The following is a 19,884-nucleotide window of genomic DNA, read 5'->3' on the forward strand; positions in this document are numbered from 1 at the left end:
CCTATCATTTCAATCTCTCTCACCTTCACCCTGGTGTCAAACCTGATGACAGAGTCGGGGTTGAGGTGGATCTTGAGCACAGCCTGCCCCCCACATGGAACCACGCCCTCAGATGGACTCAGCACCAGGCCAAGCAGAGGGCACACATATAGCACCTGCCACAGACCAACAGACAGAGGAGAGAGAGAGGCTATTTTTCTTGTTCGGTGAGTATCTGTGCAAAAACAAATATCTGTTTGTGTTTTGGAGGGCACCTGGAAGTAGGCATGGTTTTTTCCACTGTTGTGTAAGACTGCAGTTCTTACAGAAGGCATGTTTAGAGGCACAGATCTAAAAAATACTTGTTCCTCTGCCAGCTGGACACGAGTGGACCCAACCTTATAGGACAGAGAGGAGGAAGGGAAATAATCTCAGTGCTATATCAATTTTTCTCAAAGATGTATTTAATGCAAAGTGATCTTTCCTATTATAGAAGCCAGACCTGAGCAACACAGTGCAGGCGTTGTGTGTTGCCCTCATGGACACTGAGGTAAAAGTCTCCCTCTGGTGGGGAAGAGAAGGAGGGATGCCACACTACCTCGCAGTCCAATTCCCTGTATGGCTCCACTGTACCTGTGCAGGAGGGGGGGGGGGGGGGGAGAGAGATTTGCTATCTTAGCAGTAGTTCAAAAAGGCAAATCTACTTATTAAGAATGTTTAATAAAAAATGAAGGCTCTTATAGACAAATATTCAGACTCATTTTGTACCTGTAGCTGGTCTGATGGAGAACAGGAGGCCACACTCTCTGAGTACTGGTCTCCATGAGAATTCTGCAGCCTGGTTACGCTGGTTTCGAAGGGTAACTGAGCTCCTGTATCCTGATCCAGCAAGCAGAGTGTGGGAAGGGCTGAGCACCAGCAGGGTAGTGGACAGCTCCAGAGCCAAGGGGACGACCTGGGCCTGGACCAGAATCTGACCCGGGTGTTGCTGGTTCACAGAGTAGGACACAGGTCTGGAGGAGGAAAGTATGTTTTTAATGCACCTGAACGGCAACCATTGATTTATGCTTCCTGCACCGACCTGTAGAAGTGTCCGAGCTTGGTGCTTTGGAATGTCAGTGGTACTGTGGTGAGGGAGTTGGGGGGCAGGACGTATGAGAGGGGTGAGGAACCCTGCAGCTCAGGGCAGTCCACCTCCAGCTGCACCCAGACAAACGCAGGCAGATGATTGACCAGATCCAGCTTCTGAACACACAATGACTGCACACACACCTCGCCAAAGTCTACTGAAAATGGACCTAATGAGAAAATAGTGAGGTTATTTATCCTTTTTCACAAAGAAAACGATTCCTTTTCACTTTAGGTTTGCTTAACAACTTGATGACTATCAAGAGCAGCATAGAATAACTCTCTTATAAAACTTTTCATACATATTGTTCACATGGTAATATAAGAAACAGTTACTGTAGCAAGTCTGAATGTAATCGTACCTAGCACAACTTGGTAAAGCTCCTGAGCTGTCAGACTCCTGTTGCAGTCTGCCACCTCCTGGCTGGTAGAGGGAACTGCACTCATTACCTACAGAGAAAGCAGGTGATTGGAAAACAGCTACAAAATAAACCTTTCCCTGAATTTGCATTCAATTCAACTCTATAATAGTTCACTTTTGACAACCATTGATCTGACCTGACTGTTAACCTGCCGGGTGATAGATGTCATGTCTTGGTCGCAGCTATGTTTAGCTGCTGAGGAAGCTTGGCGATAGTTAGGCTTGGTCTCTGAGATATTACTGCTCTCCAGGTCGCTGTTGCGGATTGAAGGTGGAACAAGCCCTTCAGCAGGATGAATCCCAATGTCCACATATTCCTCCTCTTTTTCCTGCTGTCTAACACCCCCAAAAAAAGGTCCAACTTGACTTTTTATTTGAAAAATGTATGAAAACAAGTTTTTAAAAAATGACTTTTGAGACAGCCTACCTCTCTTTATTTTTCTGTAGGCGTGTATGTCTGAGCTGTTCAATGAACTCGCTGTAAATCTGTTTCTGCTGCTGCCTCTGCTTCTCCTCTTCATCAGTAAGGGCGTAGTCGGTGTCCACATAGGTATATCGCTGTACACCAGTGAAGATGGTCCTGACCACGATTAGACACAAATTCTTTATAACTGGAATCTTTAACAACATTATGACAACTTGTTGCTGTAGGAATTGAAACACCAAATGTCGATTTAGAAACCACAGTCAACATTTACTTATGTTTCTGATTGTCTAAAGAATATTTAGTTTGTTAGGTTTTTTTAAAAAGTAGTGAAGCAGTGTTTCCTGAACCTCTACCTGTACTGTCTGTGTGCAGAGGCAGGCCTGATACTCATGGCTCGGTCGTTAGGAAAGGCCAGGAACTCCTCAGCCCCTTTGTTTTGACTCCTCTGCCTGCGATGTTCATGGAGTATTGTTTTGCCAGCACTGAGGACAGCATGAGGCACCATCTTACGACAGCGAGCCAGGTCACTGGACCGAACGTAAGGGAGTGATCCGGTTGGATTAGTAACTGCTGGAGTGATGCCTGTGAAGCAGCCAATTAAAGCAGGACAGGTTCATGTATCAAAATAATTTAAAGATGTTTTTCATAAACCTATTTTCAAGTTTGTGTCTACAAATAACATGGGAATATCAAGACCAACAACAATTGTAATGGGATTTATCCTTCAATATTCACCAGAATTCAGTTTAGGCACAGGTTGTGTGGTCTCATTGCGGCAGACAGCTGACAAGTTTAGAGTAATGGTGTGGAAGCTGTGCAGCTGCAGTTCAGAAACAGATTCAGCAGTGATGCCTTCTCTCTGAACAGCAGGCCCCAATACATCTAGCTTCTGACACACCTGAAAGCTCCCTTGCTGCCGTGCAGTGAAAGATATGACCACATCCTAAGGAATGCAACAGAAAGACAAAAGTTCCCAAATGTGCAGCTCCCCTTGGATTTATAAATCAGTAATGGATTCAATCGTCATCCTTACCTGGCATTGCCCAGGGGCAATAGTCCCAGAAGAGGGCTTGGTGGTGAAATGTGCTAACTTGTGGAAGCGGAAATTGACAGGAAGTTGAGGACAGAGGTTCTGAAGCACACACAGCAGGTCCACACATTGGCCAAGCACACAAGTGAGGAAATCATATCTATGAGACGGACTGGGCACCAGAGACACAGGCAGTCCAGAGCCCGTCACTGCCAGCTCCACACTGCTTTTACCTAAGAGACCAAAAAAAGATCAGTGTGATCTATCATGAATCATCACTTAATATATTAAAGGATAATCTGCTTATTAGTTGTATGAACTTTGTGTCTGTGTATGTGTATTGTGAGTACCATTATGGTGAGTGAAGCCATATCTGCTTCCCAATGACTCAAACAGCAGGAAGAGACAGTAGTCTTGTCTGCTGGCCAAGTAATCGCGCGTCTTCTCTTCCCTTCTATCAAGAAATAGTTAGGAACACTTACAGTACGGCGTAGGGTATAAATTAGGCTATGCCCAAGACTGGGACATGCTCCTCGTTAGTATAGTGGTCAGTATCCCCGCCTGTCATGCGAAGGCAAGCCGTGGTTTTTTGTTAGTTCCATAATCTGTTTGTCATAGCAATTAAACCAGCATCTTAAATGAAGGCTATAAAATGCACATAATACTCTAGTATTTACCCTTTTAAAATGCACATAATACTCTAGTATTTACCCTTTTAAAATGCACACAATACTCTAGTATTTACCCTTTTAAAATGCACATAATACTCTCGTATTTACCCTTTTAAAATGCACATAATACTCTAGTATTTACCCTTTTAAAATGCACATAATACTCTAGTATTTACCCTTTTAAATGCACATAATACTCTAGTATTTACCCTTTTTTTACCAGTGTCAGAGTACCTTTTCATTAATTCTCCATCTATGGGTACATTGAACTCTTTGGACAATATTCAAGCAATTTACCTCTTGCATTGAGGGCTGAAGCACACTGCCACAGTGGTTTTTTCATACGGTCCCAGTCTGCCCTGTTCAGGAACACATACCAAGACCTGAGAGACGTCATGGCTGGCTGAACTGCAGTACTGCATTCTCTCCAGCAGGGCAGCGTCAGTGCTCTTCTGTATGTCTGTTCCCTACACAGCCATCACAGTAAACATAATCTTGCTTAACCACAACATTTGCTGATTGGCACCAACTTTCCCTGAGGGCATCACTCACCACCTCAATCCCAGCAGCCGTATCCTGCAGCAGGCAGACCCAGTCACATGGCTCTGGCGCATTATTTCTCAGAACCACATTCTCTGCATGGAACGTTCCAAAGTATACAGGTCCAAACCACAGACAAGAGAGGGGATTGCCCTACAAAACACAAGACAATAAAGTGTCTTTACATGAAAACCAGTAAGAGGGGGAAAGCGACAAAGATGAATGGAGTATCATTGATATGTACAGTACAAATTCCACTTTGACCCACTGAATTACCTTCTGGTCAAAAACCTCAAGATGCTGTTCCACCACTTCAGCCTTTATGTTTAGAACTACAGCAGAGCAATTCTCGAGTTTCACCCTGGGAAACAAGGACGGTTAGGGTCAGGTAGAGTGTAAGTGCACAGTGTTTGCTCAAAAACACTGAGAAGCAATTTATAATCTATATCTATAATCTAAACCACCCTAAAAATGTGACTAAGAATTTTGTGTACAATCCCTTCATAATGTATATGTGTTCACAAGTATGTTGGGGTAAATGATTTCTTACAGAGCCTTTTCATCAATGTGCCCTGGTCTGTCTGTGCGCAGTTCCACATTAAGCCACTGGGTGGCACCAACTGCTATGACTCCACTGCAGGGTGAGAGTTTGATTGAGGCGTCTCCATTGTACTGAACCTGGAACACACCTTCATGCACAAGCAAATACATACAAGTAGTCTCATGGAGTATTTTGAGGAAAGTGTACATACTTCTTCAGAGAGTTCATGGGTTATCAGAGGTTAACAGTTTATACCTGGCTCAGTATTTTCTATAAAAAGGTCACTGCATATAAGGAATACAGAGTATCTGTAATCTTAACGTATATATTCTATGTATTTAAGACTTTGTAATACTTATAAAAGATACAATTGTAGGGTAACTGTGGCAAAATAAATGTGAGGGGTCATGGAGTCTATATTTTGAAAAAATGTAAAGTTACATACTCAGACTCAGCATCACTAGGCAAGAATGTAATGCTTCATTTACCCGGTGCTGATCCCTGATTGGTTATTTGGTGCTGTTTGCTGATCAACCGACTGCATGCAGCAATACACCCAAAGTCTAGCACTGAGTCCATTAGGAAGGAACAAACCCTGGGAAACCTGGAAGGGCAAAGAGTTAAAATGTCAACAACAAAAAAATGTATGAATGACCATGTGACACGCCAAGTGTTTGGTCCTTCAGCTTGCTTACCACAGCAGTGGAATTTTGATGGTTTTAACATCATCTATATGAATCAGAAGGCAGTCTCTGACCTCCTCCTCTTCCTCTGGAGTAAACTCTAATAGGCCGCTCACAGACAGACCTGGACCCACCACCTTGGTCAATGTAGATGCTGTGAACCTAAACAACTGCACAACAAATAAAATGGAAAAGGGCAATGAGTCACAATAACTACATTGGTAACACATTTGGATTTAACATTTAAAGAACATTTGAATAGTTGGATGCACACATTCAACTCTTCTAGTTAAATGCTTATACAGTATACTCAGATAAAGTAAATAATTAATAGAGGGACACTTTTAATAGAACATACTAAGACATTGAGACTTTAAGGAACAAGAGGGGAAAAAACAAAATGCCATACATTACTTATATTAGATAGATAGATAGATAGATAGATAGATAGATAGATAGATAGATAGATAGATAGATAGATAGATAGATAGATAGATAGATAGATAGATAGATAGATAGATAGATAGTATAGATAATTAGATAAAAGGACGCAGAGCAGCGTTAATAAGCTAATATCAGTTTCATTTCTTGAAGATGTTAGCTAGCTGAAACCCAACGTAGCTAGTATACCGGCTTTGCAACGAGGCTATCGTCGCATCATTTTGATTGAATTGAATAATTTCGTGTAGCTTAGCTTTTAAATTGATTACAAAAAAGCAGCTGTGTATACTTTATAGACTTGATATGTTTACCTTTAACCCAGGCTTTTCAAACCTTATTTTCGTTGAAGTTTTCCCAACATTTGTTGCCGTCACGGTAGTCTTGTAAATCTGTCCGACTTTCACATGGTTGAACTCGACACAGCTCGGGTCAACTCGAACACAACTTCCAGCCATGATATGACTTTACATGACAGTAATACTGACTTACAGACGTCTCAAATGTCTTCTCTTCACCGTAACTTACATTTAAAATGAGTATCATGCAGTTTCGTCGACTTGCTGTCTCGAATACCGATAGTCAGCTTTACCGTTGCTAGGTGAAGTGACACTCAGGTGGTTTCTAGGCGACCAGTGCGACTCTAGTGGCAGTGTGCAGGTGGACGGTGCATCTGTTGGAAGTACATTGGTTTTTCCGGATTGTCCATACAGATTATTATCCTAGTAAATTCTGAGCTGTTTTAAATATATATATATATGTACATATATGTATGTACAATTTCTCACTCATCTCCGCTTTTATCAGAGTTTATCTACTATGGTGTAACAATTATTTGCTGCATGAATGATAACATCCATCTAAAATCTCATATTTGGACACAAAAACCAAGAACATCTTTATATTCAAGCTACATTTTTCATTATATTTGTGTGCTGCAAATATTTCATAATAAAGAGGTGTTATGAACTATAATTAACATGGATTTTATTTCTAGACTAGTCGAAAGTCTCTGCTTGGTCTGATCTGGGACTTGAACCACAGACTCGGGCTCCCATTCAAAATCTACACGTTTTACACAGAAAAACATTGACAGATAGTTTCCCCATAATTAAAGATTACATAATATCAAAGCAAGGTTTGTGCAAATGTAAATTGGTCGATTTTCTTTATTAATATGAAAAAAAAAGTCTTTCTTCAGTATGTTACAAAAATCAAACAAACCATCAAACCAAGTCAAACCAACACCACAGAAAAATGAGACAGTTCTTATTATTAACACCAACTTCTTAAAAGACCAGTGTCTTATTTTTCTGATTGAGAACAAAATAATATTTATTAATTTAAGTCATTTGCTATAACATAGCTCCAGGGCTCTCCCATATTTCATCTTCATCATCATAAATATTACAGGTAGGTATGATTTTATCTGTGTCCGTCAGATTGAGGCTGTGGCAGTCTTTGACAGTTGACTCTTCACCAACAGGAGAGGGAGACTGAGGCACAGCGCTGTATTCTTCTGCTGGCTCTTCCTGCCTCACTTCCTGCTGTTCAGTTGAGATAACGGGTGTGACTTTTTCCTTTATGCTTTCCTTATTCTGAGGACTGCTCTCCAGGCCGAAGAAGTTGTTTCGGACAACATAGCGCACACACTGCAGGAGGACATTCCTTTCATGGCGGATATCTGCAGCCAGTAACTAGAAAATAGAGAGATTTGTGAGGGCTGAGAAGAGGCATTATCTAGACAAGTGTACATTTAAAATCCTGGGAAATATGCTTATATTATCTTACCATCTCAAGTAAAGTGGGACGACGTGCCTGCGGTGTATCTTGGTACCCTCCTCTACCTCCCCTGCCTCCTCGCCCTCTGCCCCCTCTTCCTCTTGCGTTGTTATGTGGGTGAAGGGTGTTGTTATGATGGTCATCTTTGTGACCCTGTGTAATCTGTGAAGAGGATTCCGGAACTCGCGAGGGTCCTCTCCCCTTTGGCGGTATTGTGTTTAGGAGAGCCTGGTTTTCTTTCACAAGGTCTTTAGCTCTTTGAATGGGGGTTTCTGCAACAAGAGGAAAAAGATTATTCATCTATTTCAGTGTTTTTCCTGTGACATGCAATCTCATAGTATGTATTTTTCATTTAACTATGTTGGTTCAATAAAGATGAACTAGTATAATTGCTAAATTTAAGACAAATGGAAAATATATTTTTTTAAAGTTGTATTTTATGTGCAGATTGAGGGTGATGGTAAACGTACCCTCTGGTTCCTCATCACTTTCACTCATGGAGCCGTAGTTAGCCACCAGGGAGCCCAGAGCTGAGCTCATCTTTTTGGGAGGCACAATGAGGACACCAGCTTTGGATTGAGGGGCGGGATCCTCTCTGTCAGAATCTGCAAGCACAAACCAAAATGTATACAAGTTACTTTACAGATGTTATCTCCACCATGGTTAGAAACAGCTGGTAAAGATCTGCAATTTATGAATAACATCAAACCAGCAGTCATTTGAATTAGCACCAGACCTCAACAGTTAAACAGACGGTGGGAAAAAAAGGCACAATAATATATTTCAGCTGACTGTTAACTGTATTGTTTGAATACTGTGCCCAGTGCCTGACCAGTCACTCACCATGATCACTGCTGGCGAGTGCTCCCAGTGGATCCTCATCTCTGCGGGGCTGGGTGAGAGGGGGAGGTCTCTCTGCGGCACTGCTGTCTGATGGGTGAGGGTCTCGAGGGTGTTGCTCATGGAACCCTCTGTTACCCCAGCCACGACCTCGACCTCGCCCACGCCTGCGCCCTCTGCCCCTCATTCGGCTGTGAATAAAAAAAATATTAGATTAAGATCCAAAAGATAATGTTGTTTCTTTTGCAATTACAGAAAAAACAAGACAGATCCAGAGCAAAAACATAATTTACAAACCAAATGATCAAATATTTACCCAAACTGAGCTGTGTCTAGAACGGCTCCTGTCTCCTCACGCTCATCCATCACTTTCTTCTTCTTGTCAATATTCTGAAGTGTTGGAAATTTTCTGGAAAGACACAACAAGACCCAAGTTAAGATGGTTTAATGAAAATAACAGTTTAAAGACATTAGTGTGGGTTTAAAAAATGTAATTGTGAAAACTGACTTGCGCCTCTCCTCTCTCCATTTTGCAATCTCCTCTTCTGTATCCAACTTGATTCTTTTAGCGCCTGGTGCATGGTTCTGCAGTCGGGATACAAAAAGACCGAGTTCAGCAAAGGCCAATACAGAGTTTCAGATAAACAGCAAGGGGTTTCACTTACATTTTTCCAGTGGAAGCTGACTATTTTTTCATGAGCCATGAAGCTGCAGTCAGGAACAGAACACTAGGCAAGAGATTGGATGGAGTTAGTGACTGGTAAATACTGATTTTCATAAATGACATGTAAGAAAGCAGAAAATACTTGATAGATAAATCAAATTACCTTTACGTGTTGAGAAACATGTTCATCGTATTTCTCCTGGTTTTTGAAGCTCCGGTCACAAGTGTCACAAAAATGTGAAAACTCTGGTTCCTTCTTATTTTTCTGCTGTGGATTATAGAAGGATTATTTCCCAATGTAGATAGGCTTGTTGTCAGTGCAGGATGAATGACAAACACTATTAATGTTCCTACTATAATGCTCCAACAGATAGATACCTTTTTCCCATAATTGTTGGGGGCTCCATAATTCTGTCCTCCACCTCGATTTCCGCCATGGTGCCCTCCACGGTTAAAGTTTTGACCTGAAGACATTATTGGAGTAACATCAACACCTGAATTTTAATGATGTGACATGATGGCTTTCATGTAAATATGTGGCGTTAGCAATTACCCTGATGGTATGTGAGAGATATAACTTAAGTAATCACATATTGGGCTCAGAGATTGCCCATTTTAGACACTAAATTGCAAGTCAGTACCACTTTAATACTTTTCCACAGTGTTTTTAGATATTGGTTTGTCTAAGAACAGTCATTAGTAATATGGCCACGTAGAGGCATTAATTCCTCATGGATACCTTCAGGAATTCATGCAGCCTCTAAGACTAACAGACAGCACTCAAACTACAGAATGACATTGCTGAAACATGACAATTAAGAAAGAGCTATTATAGTTTTTTCATGTAAATTCAAGGATAAAAATGGTTTTGGATCAAAGCAGCAATAATATCTGTTGATCACCGTTTGGAGATGACTGTACATGCTACTCACCATGCGGACGTTTTGATCCATAGTCTCCACGGCCAGATGGAGGACCAAAGCCTGCTCCTGCCCCTGTATGCCATCCCGACTGGCCCCTGGATTCCCAGGTGGGTTCGGACGTCTCTCCCCAGCTCCACATGCTGGGGTGGAAGTTGCTGGAGTGGGGCTGCTGCTGGAATGGCTGGATGAAGTCTGGAGGGGGACAACTAAAGTCCGGCGGAGGATAGTGTCTCTGTTCATTCATACTTCACGCCTGAAATCTTTCGTTGCGTCGAGTGAATTAAATTTAAAGTAAATGTTGGTTTCTCACCATGCAGCTCTCACATGTGCATGTTTTGCTCTAGACACACGTACGTCACTTCCGCGAGAGCAGGAAGGACATAAACTTATAACAACAACACAAACAAAATAAAAAATGTGAGCGATAGGTATCACAATAAGTGAGTCTTTTGTTGAAATGTTCACATGAAATATTATGTAGTGCTGTTTTATCTGTGTAAAGGCCTAGTTTAAAAATATTATTTTGACCGACGATATTTTTGCGACAACTCTCGCGAGATTAAGGACAGAACTCATTTTCTGAGGTTGCCAGGTTGAGGAGAAAACGCATGTGGAACCATTTTTTTTACATGATCCTAAAATGCTTTAAGTAAAGTAAACATTCACTGCATAGAGCACTGTTCTCTTTTTTTTTACACTGACACAGGAAGAAGTATAAGTAGTGTTTAAAATAAGCTGAGATGTATTTTGCACTTTTGTTTACTTTAAAATTAAACATAGATTTGCAGCATTAAACCACGATACTAATGTAAATACATTAAGTTGTGTTTTATTTTACTTATGTACAACTTAATTATAAGAAAATAGTTTCAAAATCATCCCAAAAGAAACAAAATATATATATATATCTGAATCGGGGGGATACCAAATGAGCGGAAGTGGCAACACAGCAGTTATCTCGCTCTCTCGCCGCGTGTGTTTCTCAGAGTGAAGCACGGGGCAGCAGCGTGGTGACCTCCTGTGAAACCTTAAGGCTCTCAAGTCAGAGAGCGAACATATTCTGCTTCCAAAATGCTCGTCTTATTCGAGACCGCCGCTGGATATGCAATCTTCAAAGTATGTATTTGACTTGTGTTTAATGTCACTTCAATCGGGGGGAATTATTACACATGAGTTAGCATGTGTTAGCTTCACTGCTACTTATCCACAGACTATGTCGCTTCACTTCAACTGTAGTTAAAGTTAGTGGTAGTAAGCAAAATGACAGCTATGTTTTAATTTGCATTCGAGTATATTGATGAGCTTATCTAATGTATATTCTTGTATATGAGGGGTTTTTGTTAGTGCTCAAGGTAACGCACGTTGCCAGTCTGCAGGCCTTGTAACCACGTGTGCATGTGGGGACTAGCTTAATGGACTCTACTTCTCAATCTTCAAATACACATCAACATTTACCTATATATTTATGCTGTTGTATCATCAGTCTTGTATATTGAAAGAATAAGACAACGTGACTCATTTAGTATACGTTGTCTTTCTTGAGCTTGTGCGTCCCTCTTTATTAATGCTTGCTAACTAACTGAGAGCTTCTGTTCAATTTCAGGTCCTTGATGAATCCAAGCTGCAACAGATTGACAGCTTGCACAAGGAGTTTGATACTCCTGAAAAGGCTAACAAAGTGTAAGTGTTGATTGTACCTCCAACCACAGCTACGTATCGTCATGTAATACAGTATATTGCAAGTAAATTGGATAAATGTCTAAATCATGTGTTTTTCTCCTTCCAGTGTGAAGCTGAAGCACTTTGAGAAGTTTCAGGACACAACAGAAGCCTTGGCAGGTAATTACACGTGTTTTTGTGCAGTAAATGTACACATGAGATGATTAGATTAGACATTAACAAAATACTTCCAGGGCATATTAAATTGATTGTTTCCTGATTTGGATCAGTGTATGTATTTGTAGTATTTAATGCACTGTTCTTTACCTCTTCCCTTCAGCTGCCACTGCCCTAACTGAGGGAAAAATTGGGAAGAGTTTAAAGAAAGTGCTGAAGAAAGTTGTTGCCAAGGAAGCTCACGAGCAGCTGGCCATCAGTGATGCAAAACTCGGTGGAGTTATCAAAGTGAGTGTTTCAACATTCGTCTTTATCAGGCAGTAGCTGAGTTTTATTATGGCTTTTAACATGTTCTGTTTTTCAGGAAAAGCTGGACCTGGCCTGCATCCACAGCCCCATGGTGGCTGAACTGATGAGATGCATCAGGAGTCAGATAGAGAACCTCGTCACCGGACTCCCTCCCAAGGAGATCAGTGTTATGTCTCTTGGATTAGCTCACAGGTAGGTTGCACACGATACAATCTTGATTAAATGCCTATGATTACGCTTGCTGTCTGAAACATAGAGGCAGATTTTTCTCAACATTTGCCACTACCACTGAGACAGCAGGGCCCCTTTTGGAAAGATCAGCAGTAGTTTGCTGTAGGAAATAACTCATTAATGATGATTCTTGTCTGTTTTGCAGTTTATCCCGCTACAAGCTGAAGTTCAGTCCAGACAAGGTGGACACTATGATAGTGCAGGCCATCTGTAAGTACTTTTTATACAGTTAACAATATGAAATGATTATTGGTTTTCACTATCGCTTCATTTGAAGACTGTGTCCAATTTATAGATTAATGGAATATCAGAATCACCATCAGGGATGTGACTGCAGCCTCACTCCTGTTTTTCTCTCTCTCTCCAGCTCTGTTGGATGACCTAGATAAGGAGCTGAACAATTACATCATGCGCTGTAGAGAGTGGTACGGCTGGCACTTTCCCGAGATGGGAAAAGTGATCACAGACAACTTGGTCTACTGCAAAGCTGTCCGCAAAATCGGTAAGAAAATGATTTAAAGATTCACTGCAGTCAAGTCTTACACAGCAAGCAAAAAAGCTTGTAATGTATCTCCAATAAATCTCTAACACAATTCAGTAGATATCACCTGCATAATGAAACGTCACATATTTAAAACAGTTGGTTATATATTGCGGAGTATCCAAATGTGTCTGTGTAACTGCAGGTGACCGCACAAACGTGGCCGGCTCTGATCTGTCTGACCTCCTGCCTGAGGAAATCGAGGCAGAGCTTAAACTCGCTGCAGAGATCTCCATGGGAACAGAAGTGTCAGAACAGGACATCGGCAACATCGGGCATCTCTGTGATCAGGTTTGTCTCGTCCTTAATTGCATCAATATATTCTAATTTATAAAGTGCACACGGTTGAATATTGGAAAACTGAAGAGACAGTGGTGATGATGACGACATTTGTCTTTTTCCTGAAACTCAACATGTGGGTTTTCAGTCACTACCTCATCTGAACTGTCGCTATAGGTCCCCTTTAAACTCTTACTTTGAGAATGTGCTGGCAGTTCTAATATAAATCTCCTTTTCCGTAGGTGATTGATATTTCAGAGTATCGCGCTCAGCTGTACGACTACCTGAAGAACCGCATGATGGCGATCGCCCCCAACCTGACAGTCATGGTGGGAGAGCTGGTGGGCGCCCGTCTCATCTCGCATGCAGGTAATTCAGAGAGAAGGCGCTGTGTGAGAGGCAGACGAGCTGTGATGATGATGACATATTGTCACTTTCCTGATCATGACTGATGTTTTTAAGTCACTACCTCATCTGAGCTTATGTTAAGAGGCCCAATGAGCAGGCACTGGTGAGCGCATCGTATTTATGTCTTTGTTTATGTTTTTAAGGTTCCCTTCTGAATCTGGCAAAGCATCCGGCCTCAACAGTGCAGATCCTCGGAGCAGAGAAAGCTCTTTTTAGGGCCCTAAAGACTCGCAAGGACACGCCAAAATATGGTCTCATTTACCACGCCTCCCTGGTGGGTCAGACCACAGCCAAGAACAAGGGAAAGGTAAGTCTAAAGCTCCCCCAACATGCACTAATTAATAATAACTACAGTCAAGTGGTATGAATGTAAACATGCTGTGTTTTTCTGTCCGTCTTTCCAGATCTCCAGAATGCTGGCAGCTAAAGCATCCCTAGCTATTCGTTATGACGCCCTGGGAGAAGACACGAACGCAGAGATGGGAACAGAGAACCGAGCTAAGCTGGAAGCAAGGCTTCGACAGCTTGAGGAGAAAGGAGTAAGTAAATAAAAGATGTACCTTTTTGGTGTCATCATGAATACATACAAAGTCTTAGTTTTGAATAAGAATGTGGGTTTATTTACTCCAAGTGTTTCACATATTTTCCCAGATGCTAGTTAAATATGTAACCCTGTGTCTTTTCTTCTCAGATCCGAAGGATTAGTGGAACAGGCAAAGCAATGGCACAGGCAGACAAATACCAGCACAAGAGGTAAATGATGAAACGTCGCCTTAAAAACAGTTGTTTCTTTTTTGCATGTAAATATTAAAGGTGTTAATTATCCCCCTTTTTCCCCACTCAGTGAAGTGAGAATGTACGATCCATCTGGGGACTCAACTATTCCCTCCACGTCAAAGAAGAGGAAGTTTGAAGAGGAGGAGGCTGAAGAGCCTGTAACTCCGGCAGTTAAATCCAAAAAGGCCAAGAAGGAAACCGTAGTAGAAGGTGGGTGGAACAGGAATGAATCTTATCTCGTGGTTTAGTCTCCAAAATCGAGTTCATGATGCTCAATATCTTTTTATTTGTTTTCATGTTTGGTAGAAGAAGCAGAAGCAGCAGCAGAAGAAGAGACGCCCAAGAAAAAGAAGAAAAAGAAGGAGAAGAAAGAAGAGGAGCCGGAAGCAGTAGAGGAAGAGATGGCCGTCACAGAGGTAAGAACCTGTTTGGAAACTTTTTAAGTGGACTACGCATTAGAGATCTGAGTTTTCCAGTGTTTGACTCTGTTCTTCTCTCTCCAGTCAACAGAAAAGAAGAAAAAGAAGAAGAAAAAGAAGGCAAAGGAGGAAGAAGATGATGAGTGAACGAAGTGGAGACTGTATATATTTTCTTTCTTAGGTTTTATGCCATTTTAGTTTTGTGTCATACATTTATTTTCATAAGGGCAAAACTGTAAAGTGCCTCTTTCTGGACAATAAAGAGTTCCTGTCAAAGAATCCTTGGATCTCCCTTTTTACACAATATATACTTTAAAATCATTGTGTATTTAACAATCTAATCTTCTATCCTTGACAGTTATATGTTTTTTATCCGTCACGCGTCCGTATCAGCCAGTGCAGAGCAACGACCTGATGAAAGATTGTCCCATTCCATTGTATAAATCTTAATGTCTGATCCTCTGCCTGCCCTGCTGAAATAAACATTTTGTGCTCAAATTGTCTTTGTAATGCATCACTATGAATCCAGAAAAGTAATCTGATGATTTATTTAATAGAAAACTCAGTAGGTGGTTTTAGTTTCTATAAATGTCACAATAGCAGTATTAGCAGTAGCTAATTGTGGTGGCTTGGCACATGAATCTGGCATTAGGTTTCAAGGTTAAAAAAAAAAAAAAAACCTTGCTGAAGTCTGATTGAAGATCTGAAATCAATTTGCATAGAATGGCAAACTTTAAGGGTGAAAATGTATACAACGTTTATGGTATAGGCAAAGAACTATCAAAACATTGTACTACAAACCTTTTGAAGGGTCTAGTTCTTAGTTTAAATAAAAACCTAGGATGGAACTCAACTGGTTTATCTACTTCTCTCCATGTCTGCCTCCCTTGTCCAATCAGTGCCAACATTCAGGTTCCTGCTCTATAATACAAATATTAATAATGTTGCATAACACTCACTGGATCCATGTTATTACTTTCAAACACATTTAGCAAAGAAAACATGCAGTACATACATTTATAATATATTAGTTTGTTTTTTATATCATATATATTTTTATCCTGGAGTCTTGCTGGTTTTACTTCTATCTGTTACCATGAGCAGGCATTAACTACACTTAGATTAGGCTACATACTAATTCAAATGGGCCCCAAAAGTCATGGGGAAACCTCTGACTGGACTGAAATGTGCTGCAGAAGAAGAAACAGGCATTACTAGTAGAACACAGATCTGCATCATCGATTGTCTGCATCTCTGCGCTCTGCTGAGATGCCTTGCTTTCGTACCACATGGCACGACTGCACGAGAGTCAAGATATGTTATGAAGGAGCAGATTGAATACTTAGACATACCTTAAATTTAAATTACTAGTGGACTGTAAGAGAAATCTAAAACAGAAAATGTCGCAGTTACAAGCGAGGTTCTTCACGGAAGACAAAAGGTGAGCCTTTATTCTCTTTAACGAGACAAGCCAACTAAAACAGACATGAACGGCTAGCAGGCTGGCTAACAAGCTGTAACTGTAAACAGTACAACGTCACTGAATCACTGCTATGCATTTTACTCATACGTGTGTGCTGAACATTTGAGCTTAGCTTGTGTTTAAACTATTAGCTTATTAACATTTCCTAGCTGTGAGCTGGTTGGTTTAGCTTGCTAATGCTAACATTCCCAATATATGATTGCCTGCTGTCCTCATACTTTCTATCTTAAGTATTACATTAGCTCATATGACATAAAATGTGATGGGTGTAACCTTTGTTTACAGGTATGCAGTAGATGATGTCCCATTCTCCATCCCTGCTGCCTCTGAGGTGCTGGACCTCAGCAATGTCATCAACAAGCTGCTGGAGGCTAAAAATGGTATATAACACACGTTGCTCTGAACATTAACTAGAATGTTTTACATGTTTGAAACACAACTGTAAGAACATTTGTTAGTATTTAACTCTACTTGTTAAGTACAAACAATGATGTTTAACATAATCCTTGCACTTCATCACAAATATTGCTGATATAATGAGTGAATATCATGTTGTTTTTTGTTTCTACAGCATCTCACAGCAATGTGGAGTTCGACTTCCTGGTCAGGGGTCAGTTTCTGCGAACGTCGCTGTCCATTCACATGGACACAGAAGGCATATCAACGGTATGATCAGCAGCACTGTGTAAAACTGAGTGATATGATCCCTCTGACAATTATGCCACTGAACACTGTCTTCATGACTAATAGTGGTTTGGTAAATTTACAAATGGGGACTGAGGTGTCTGGGAACACATTTGATATTTATGCATCAGTGTGTCTGTGTGTGTTTCAGGAAGAGGTGGTGGAGATCGAGTATGTCGAGCGGATCACAGCCCCAGAACCTGAGGAGTGCATGATGCACGATGACTGGATTAGCGCCGTAGATGCAGATGCTGAATGGTAATATGATTCCAGACTGTCAAAGAGGGGCATTTTCTCCAAACACATTTGTTTAGCTTCCATTTATTTGTGCAGGATCCTAACAGGATCATACGACAAGACGGCTAAGATCTGGTCCGTGGAGGGAAAGGCAGTGATGACGGTAGCCGGACACACAGACGTGGTTAAAGACGTAGCATGGGTCAAAAGAGGTGAGCAGGACAGAGTGACAGACATTCCGCTCTGCTTGTTATAAAAACAGCCTTTCCTAAAACATCTATGTGGCCCTTTCTGTGCAGATGGTCTGAACTCCCTGCTTCTGACGGCCTCTCTGGACCAAACCCTGCTGCTGTGGGAGTGGAACTCTGAGAGGAACAAGGTGAAAGCCGTACACTGCTGCCGGGGACACACGGGCAGCGTCGACACTGTAGCAACAGACCCCACCGGCTCAAAGGTAAAGAGGGATGGGCAGTGGTTAAATGCTCAAGGAGAAGAATACTTTGATAATACACTGGACATATGTGTTACAGTTCTGCAGCGGCTCCTGGGACAAAATGTTGAAGATTTGGTCAGCAGGTAGGATGCCAGAATGTCTGATTGCCTTTTAATTTTGCACAACTAATGAAAAAGCAAACCTTTAACAAGCTACATCTTTTCCCGCAGTTCCCACAGACGAGGCAGATGAGGTAGAAGAGCCTGCCGACAGACCGAGGAAGAAACAGAAGACTCAACAGCTGGGCCTCACCAGGGTGAGTGCTCTTAGAGCTAAATAAGTATTCAGTTGTTGAATATGAACAACAAAACAAAGTTCCCGTTTCTTCCCACTGACAGACTCCCCTCATGACGTTATCTGGACACAACGAGGCTGTGTCCTCCGTCCTGTGGTGCGACAGTGAGGAAGTTTGCAGTGCATCATGGGACCACACCATCCGTGTGTGGGACGTCGAGACGGGAGAGATGAAGACTACGCTGGTGAGAAACACTGAGAGGAGCAGAAACTTCAGTCTAAAGTTTTTTGGGACACACGTAATTTGTCGTTTCCATAATAAACTGACTGATGTTTTGTTTTCCTCAGACGGGCAGCAAAGTGTTTAACAGTATTTCCTACTCACCTCTCTGTCGGCGGCTGGCCTCCGGCAGCACTGACAGACACATCAGGCTGTGGGACCCCCGCACCAAAGGTAGCACTGAGTTCTTAGTACTACACGCGTCTCAATGTCTAATATCATTTTGCCTGCATGCCCTATATATCATAATCCAAGCCCTTTTTAGCATCATTGTTTATTTTACTTTTTTAAGCACTATTCTGGCTTTCCTGATTTTAACGTCCTCCACCCCCCTTCCCTTGCAGACGGCTCTCTGGTGCTGCTGTCTATGACCTCTCACACCGGCTGGGTCACCGCGGTGAAGTGGGCGCCAGCCCACGAGCACCAGCTGGTGTCCGGTTCCCTCGACAACCTGGTCAAACTGTGGGACACCAGAAGGTCTGTGAAGCACTGTATACTTCTTTGGTTAAATCGGAAGTCTGTAACAAATTTCCATTAGGACTGAAACAATGTCAGTGTTTTGTATGGCTTAGGAAACCTGCTTCCCAAGCTAAACACACCAGCAAAAAGCCTTGTGTTATCATAAAGCTGGAAGCTCCGATAATGAAGCAGGTGTATGGTAGATAAGTGGGCTTCTCAGGGCAGCAACAAGCGTTCGCACAAACAACTGTTTAATTTAACTACGCACTTATTAAGTTCTTCTTTTGCTAAAGCAAGACCATTTCAACCATCATATCACCTTCAGCAGCCAATCAGAGCACAGGCTGGATCATGGTCCATACTTTTTGATTATATGAAAGGCTACCCCTGCAGAAGTAGAGCAGGAAATCCCGTTCATTCCACACAGAGTAAACATCTTTCTATCTGAATAGGCTTCCTGTCTTTGTTAGAATTAAATACTTTGTCACTTCATAAAAAGCATACAGTGTCTGTCTTTAATACTGCATTTATGTATAAATATTTGTCTCTTTGCTTTGTATTAATCCTCAGTGTTAAAGGCATTCGGTGAATTAAGTTAACTTGCAAATGCTCCTTTGTCTCCTAGCTGTAAGGCTCCTCTGTATGACCTGGCTGCTCACGAGGACAAAGTGTTTTGTGTGGACTGGACAGAAAGTGGGGTAAGACTGTTTTTCACATACAATTCAGTGGGAAAATTAAGACGATTCAACTTCAAATATGTAAGTTCCTCTGAATCCACCAATGTGTAACTTACAGTGTCTTTTACGTATTTTCTTTCAGCTGATGTTGAGCGGAGGTGCAGATAACAAGCTGTACACCTACAAATATTCTGGTGTTCAGACGGATGCGGGGGCATAGGCTGAACAGCATGGACACAGACATAAGGACAGAACGATGGACAGTATCAGTGTTGTGACACGCAGTGCTTTTGAATTGTGTACAGTACAAATCTATCCTTGCCTGGTTCTCCGCTGTCCTGGTTATTTTTACCCTTCTAAACTTTTACACATATTTTCTTATGGATTGTCTTTGTTTTTCCTGTAATCCCAACAAAGTATAAATTAATTGTGTCTCGTGAAATGTCTCTTGTATTTTATGTTTCATGTAT

General features: G+C 41.6%; 4 protein-coding genes and 2 non-coding genes across 7 annotated transcripts in view; 4 read left to right on the forward strand and 2 right to left on the reverse strand.

Annotated features, from left to right (window-relative positions):
- Window positions 1–6,446, reverse strand: part of LOC134860939 (cilia and flagella-associated protein 47-like) — a 29,941-nt gene extending 23,495 nt beyond the window's left edge. The window contains 20 exon segments of the mRNA XM_063877820.1: window positions 24–155; window positions 255–377; window positions 482–612; window positions 748–992; window positions 1,061–1,277; window positions 1,470–1,544; window positions 1,644–1,864; window positions 1,956–2,108; window positions 2,309–2,537; window positions 2,691–2,898; window positions 2,989–3,218; window positions 3,336–3,429; window positions 3,891–3,903; window positions 3,954–4,123; window positions 4,209–4,349; window positions 4,473–4,557; window positions 4,747–4,885; window positions 5,226–5,341; window positions 5,433–5,590; window positions 6,173–6,446. Of these exon segments, the coding sequence (XP_063733890.1) occupies window positions 24–155; window positions 255–377; window positions 482–612; window positions 748–992; window positions 1,061–1,277; window positions 1,470–1,544; window positions 1,644–1,864; window positions 1,956–2,108; window positions 2,309–2,537; window positions 2,691–2,898; window positions 2,989–3,218; window positions 3,336–3,429; window positions 3,891–3,903; window positions 3,954–4,123; window positions 4,209–4,349; window positions 4,473–4,557; window positions 4,747–4,885; window positions 5,226–5,341; window positions 5,433–5,590; window positions 6,173–6,316 (3,024 nt within the window). The 5' untranslated portion in view covers window positions 6,317–6,446.
- Window positions 6,447–7,009: 563 nt separating this feature from the next.
- nufip1 (nuclear FMR1 interacting protein 1) lies at window positions 7,010–10,443 on the reverse strand. Its single transcript, XM_063877819.1, has 10 exons — window positions 10,077–10,443; window positions 9,523–9,608; window positions 9,308–9,412; window positions 9,146–9,208; window positions 8,989–9,065; window positions 8,797–8,889; window positions 8,484–8,671; window positions 8,111–8,245; window positions 7,650–7,912; window positions 7,010–7,555 (listed from the first exon to the last, which is right to left on the reverse strand). Exons 1-10 carry the CDS (start codon window positions 10,309–10,311, stop codon window positions 7,214–7,216), a joined length of 1,587 nt encoding a protein of 528 aa, XP_063733889.1. The 5' UTR covers window positions 10,312–10,443; the 3' UTR covers window positions 7,010–7,213.
- Window positions 10,444–11,011: 568 nt separating this feature from the next.
- On the forward strand, window positions 11,012–15,365 carry nop58 (NOP58 ribonucleoprotein homolog (yeast)). Of its 2 annotated transcripts, none has more exons than XM_063877818.1 (15): window positions 11,012–11,183; window positions 11,671–11,747; window positions 11,854–11,906; window positions 12,067–12,191; window positions 12,268–12,404; window positions 12,589–12,653; window positions 12,811–12,945; window positions 13,130–13,275; window positions 13,506–13,632; window positions 13,815–13,978; window positions 14,076–14,210; window positions 14,363–14,424; window positions 14,516–14,658; window positions 14,758–14,864; window positions 14,952–15,365. In XM_063877818.1, exons 1-15 carry the CDS (start codon window positions 11,139–11,141, stop codon window positions 15,012–15,014), a joined length of 1,584 nt encoding a protein of 527 aa, XP_063733888.1. In that variant the 5' UTR covers window positions 11,012–11,138; the 3' UTR covers window positions 15,015–15,365. The 2 variants fall into 2 exon arrangements, with proteins under 2 accessions (XP_063733888.1, XP_063733887.1); XM_063877817.1 differs by having other exon boundaries at window positions 11,013–11,183; window positions 14,755–14,864.
- On the forward strand, window positions 13,351–13,434 carry LOC134861191 (small nucleolar RNA SNORD11B). Its single transcript, XR_010165382.1, has one exon. It is a non-coding gene; the product is annotated as a small nucleolar RNA SNORD11B (small nucleolar RNA).
- Window positions 13,666–13,748, forward strand: LOC134861192 (small nucleolar RNA SNORD11B). The gene has a single exon (XR_010165383.1). It is a non-coding gene; the product is annotated as a small nucleolar RNA SNORD11B (small nucleolar RNA).
- Window positions 15,366–16,120: 755 nt separating the features above from the next.
- Window positions 16,121–19,856, forward strand: wdr12 (WD repeat domain 12). The gene is made up of 13 exons (XM_063877435.1): window positions 16,121–16,308; window positions 16,636–16,730; window positions 16,922–17,016; window positions 17,186–17,292; window positions 17,368–17,483; window positions 17,571–17,725; window positions 17,802–17,847; window positions 17,935–18,020; window positions 18,103–18,243; window positions 18,347–18,452; window positions 18,623–18,755; window positions 19,363–19,435; window positions 19,557–19,856. Exons 1-13 carry the CDS (start codon window positions 16,268–16,270, stop codon window positions 19,632–19,634), a joined length of 1,272 nt encoding a protein of 423 aa, XP_063733505.1. The 5' UTR covers window positions 16,121–16,267; the 3' UTR covers window positions 19,635–19,856.
- The last annotated feature ends 28 nt before the right edge of the window (window positions 19,857–19,884 follow it).

The sequence above is a fragment of the Eleginops maclovinus genome, chromosome 24 (assembly GCF_036324505.1).
Source record: "Eleginops maclovinus isolate JMC-PN-2008 ecotype Puerto Natales chromosome 24, JC_Emac_rtc_rv5, whole genome shotgun sequence".
NCBI classification, from domain to species: Eukaryota; Metazoa; Chordata; class Actinopteri; order Perciformes; family Eleginopidae; genus Eleginops; species Eleginops maclovinus.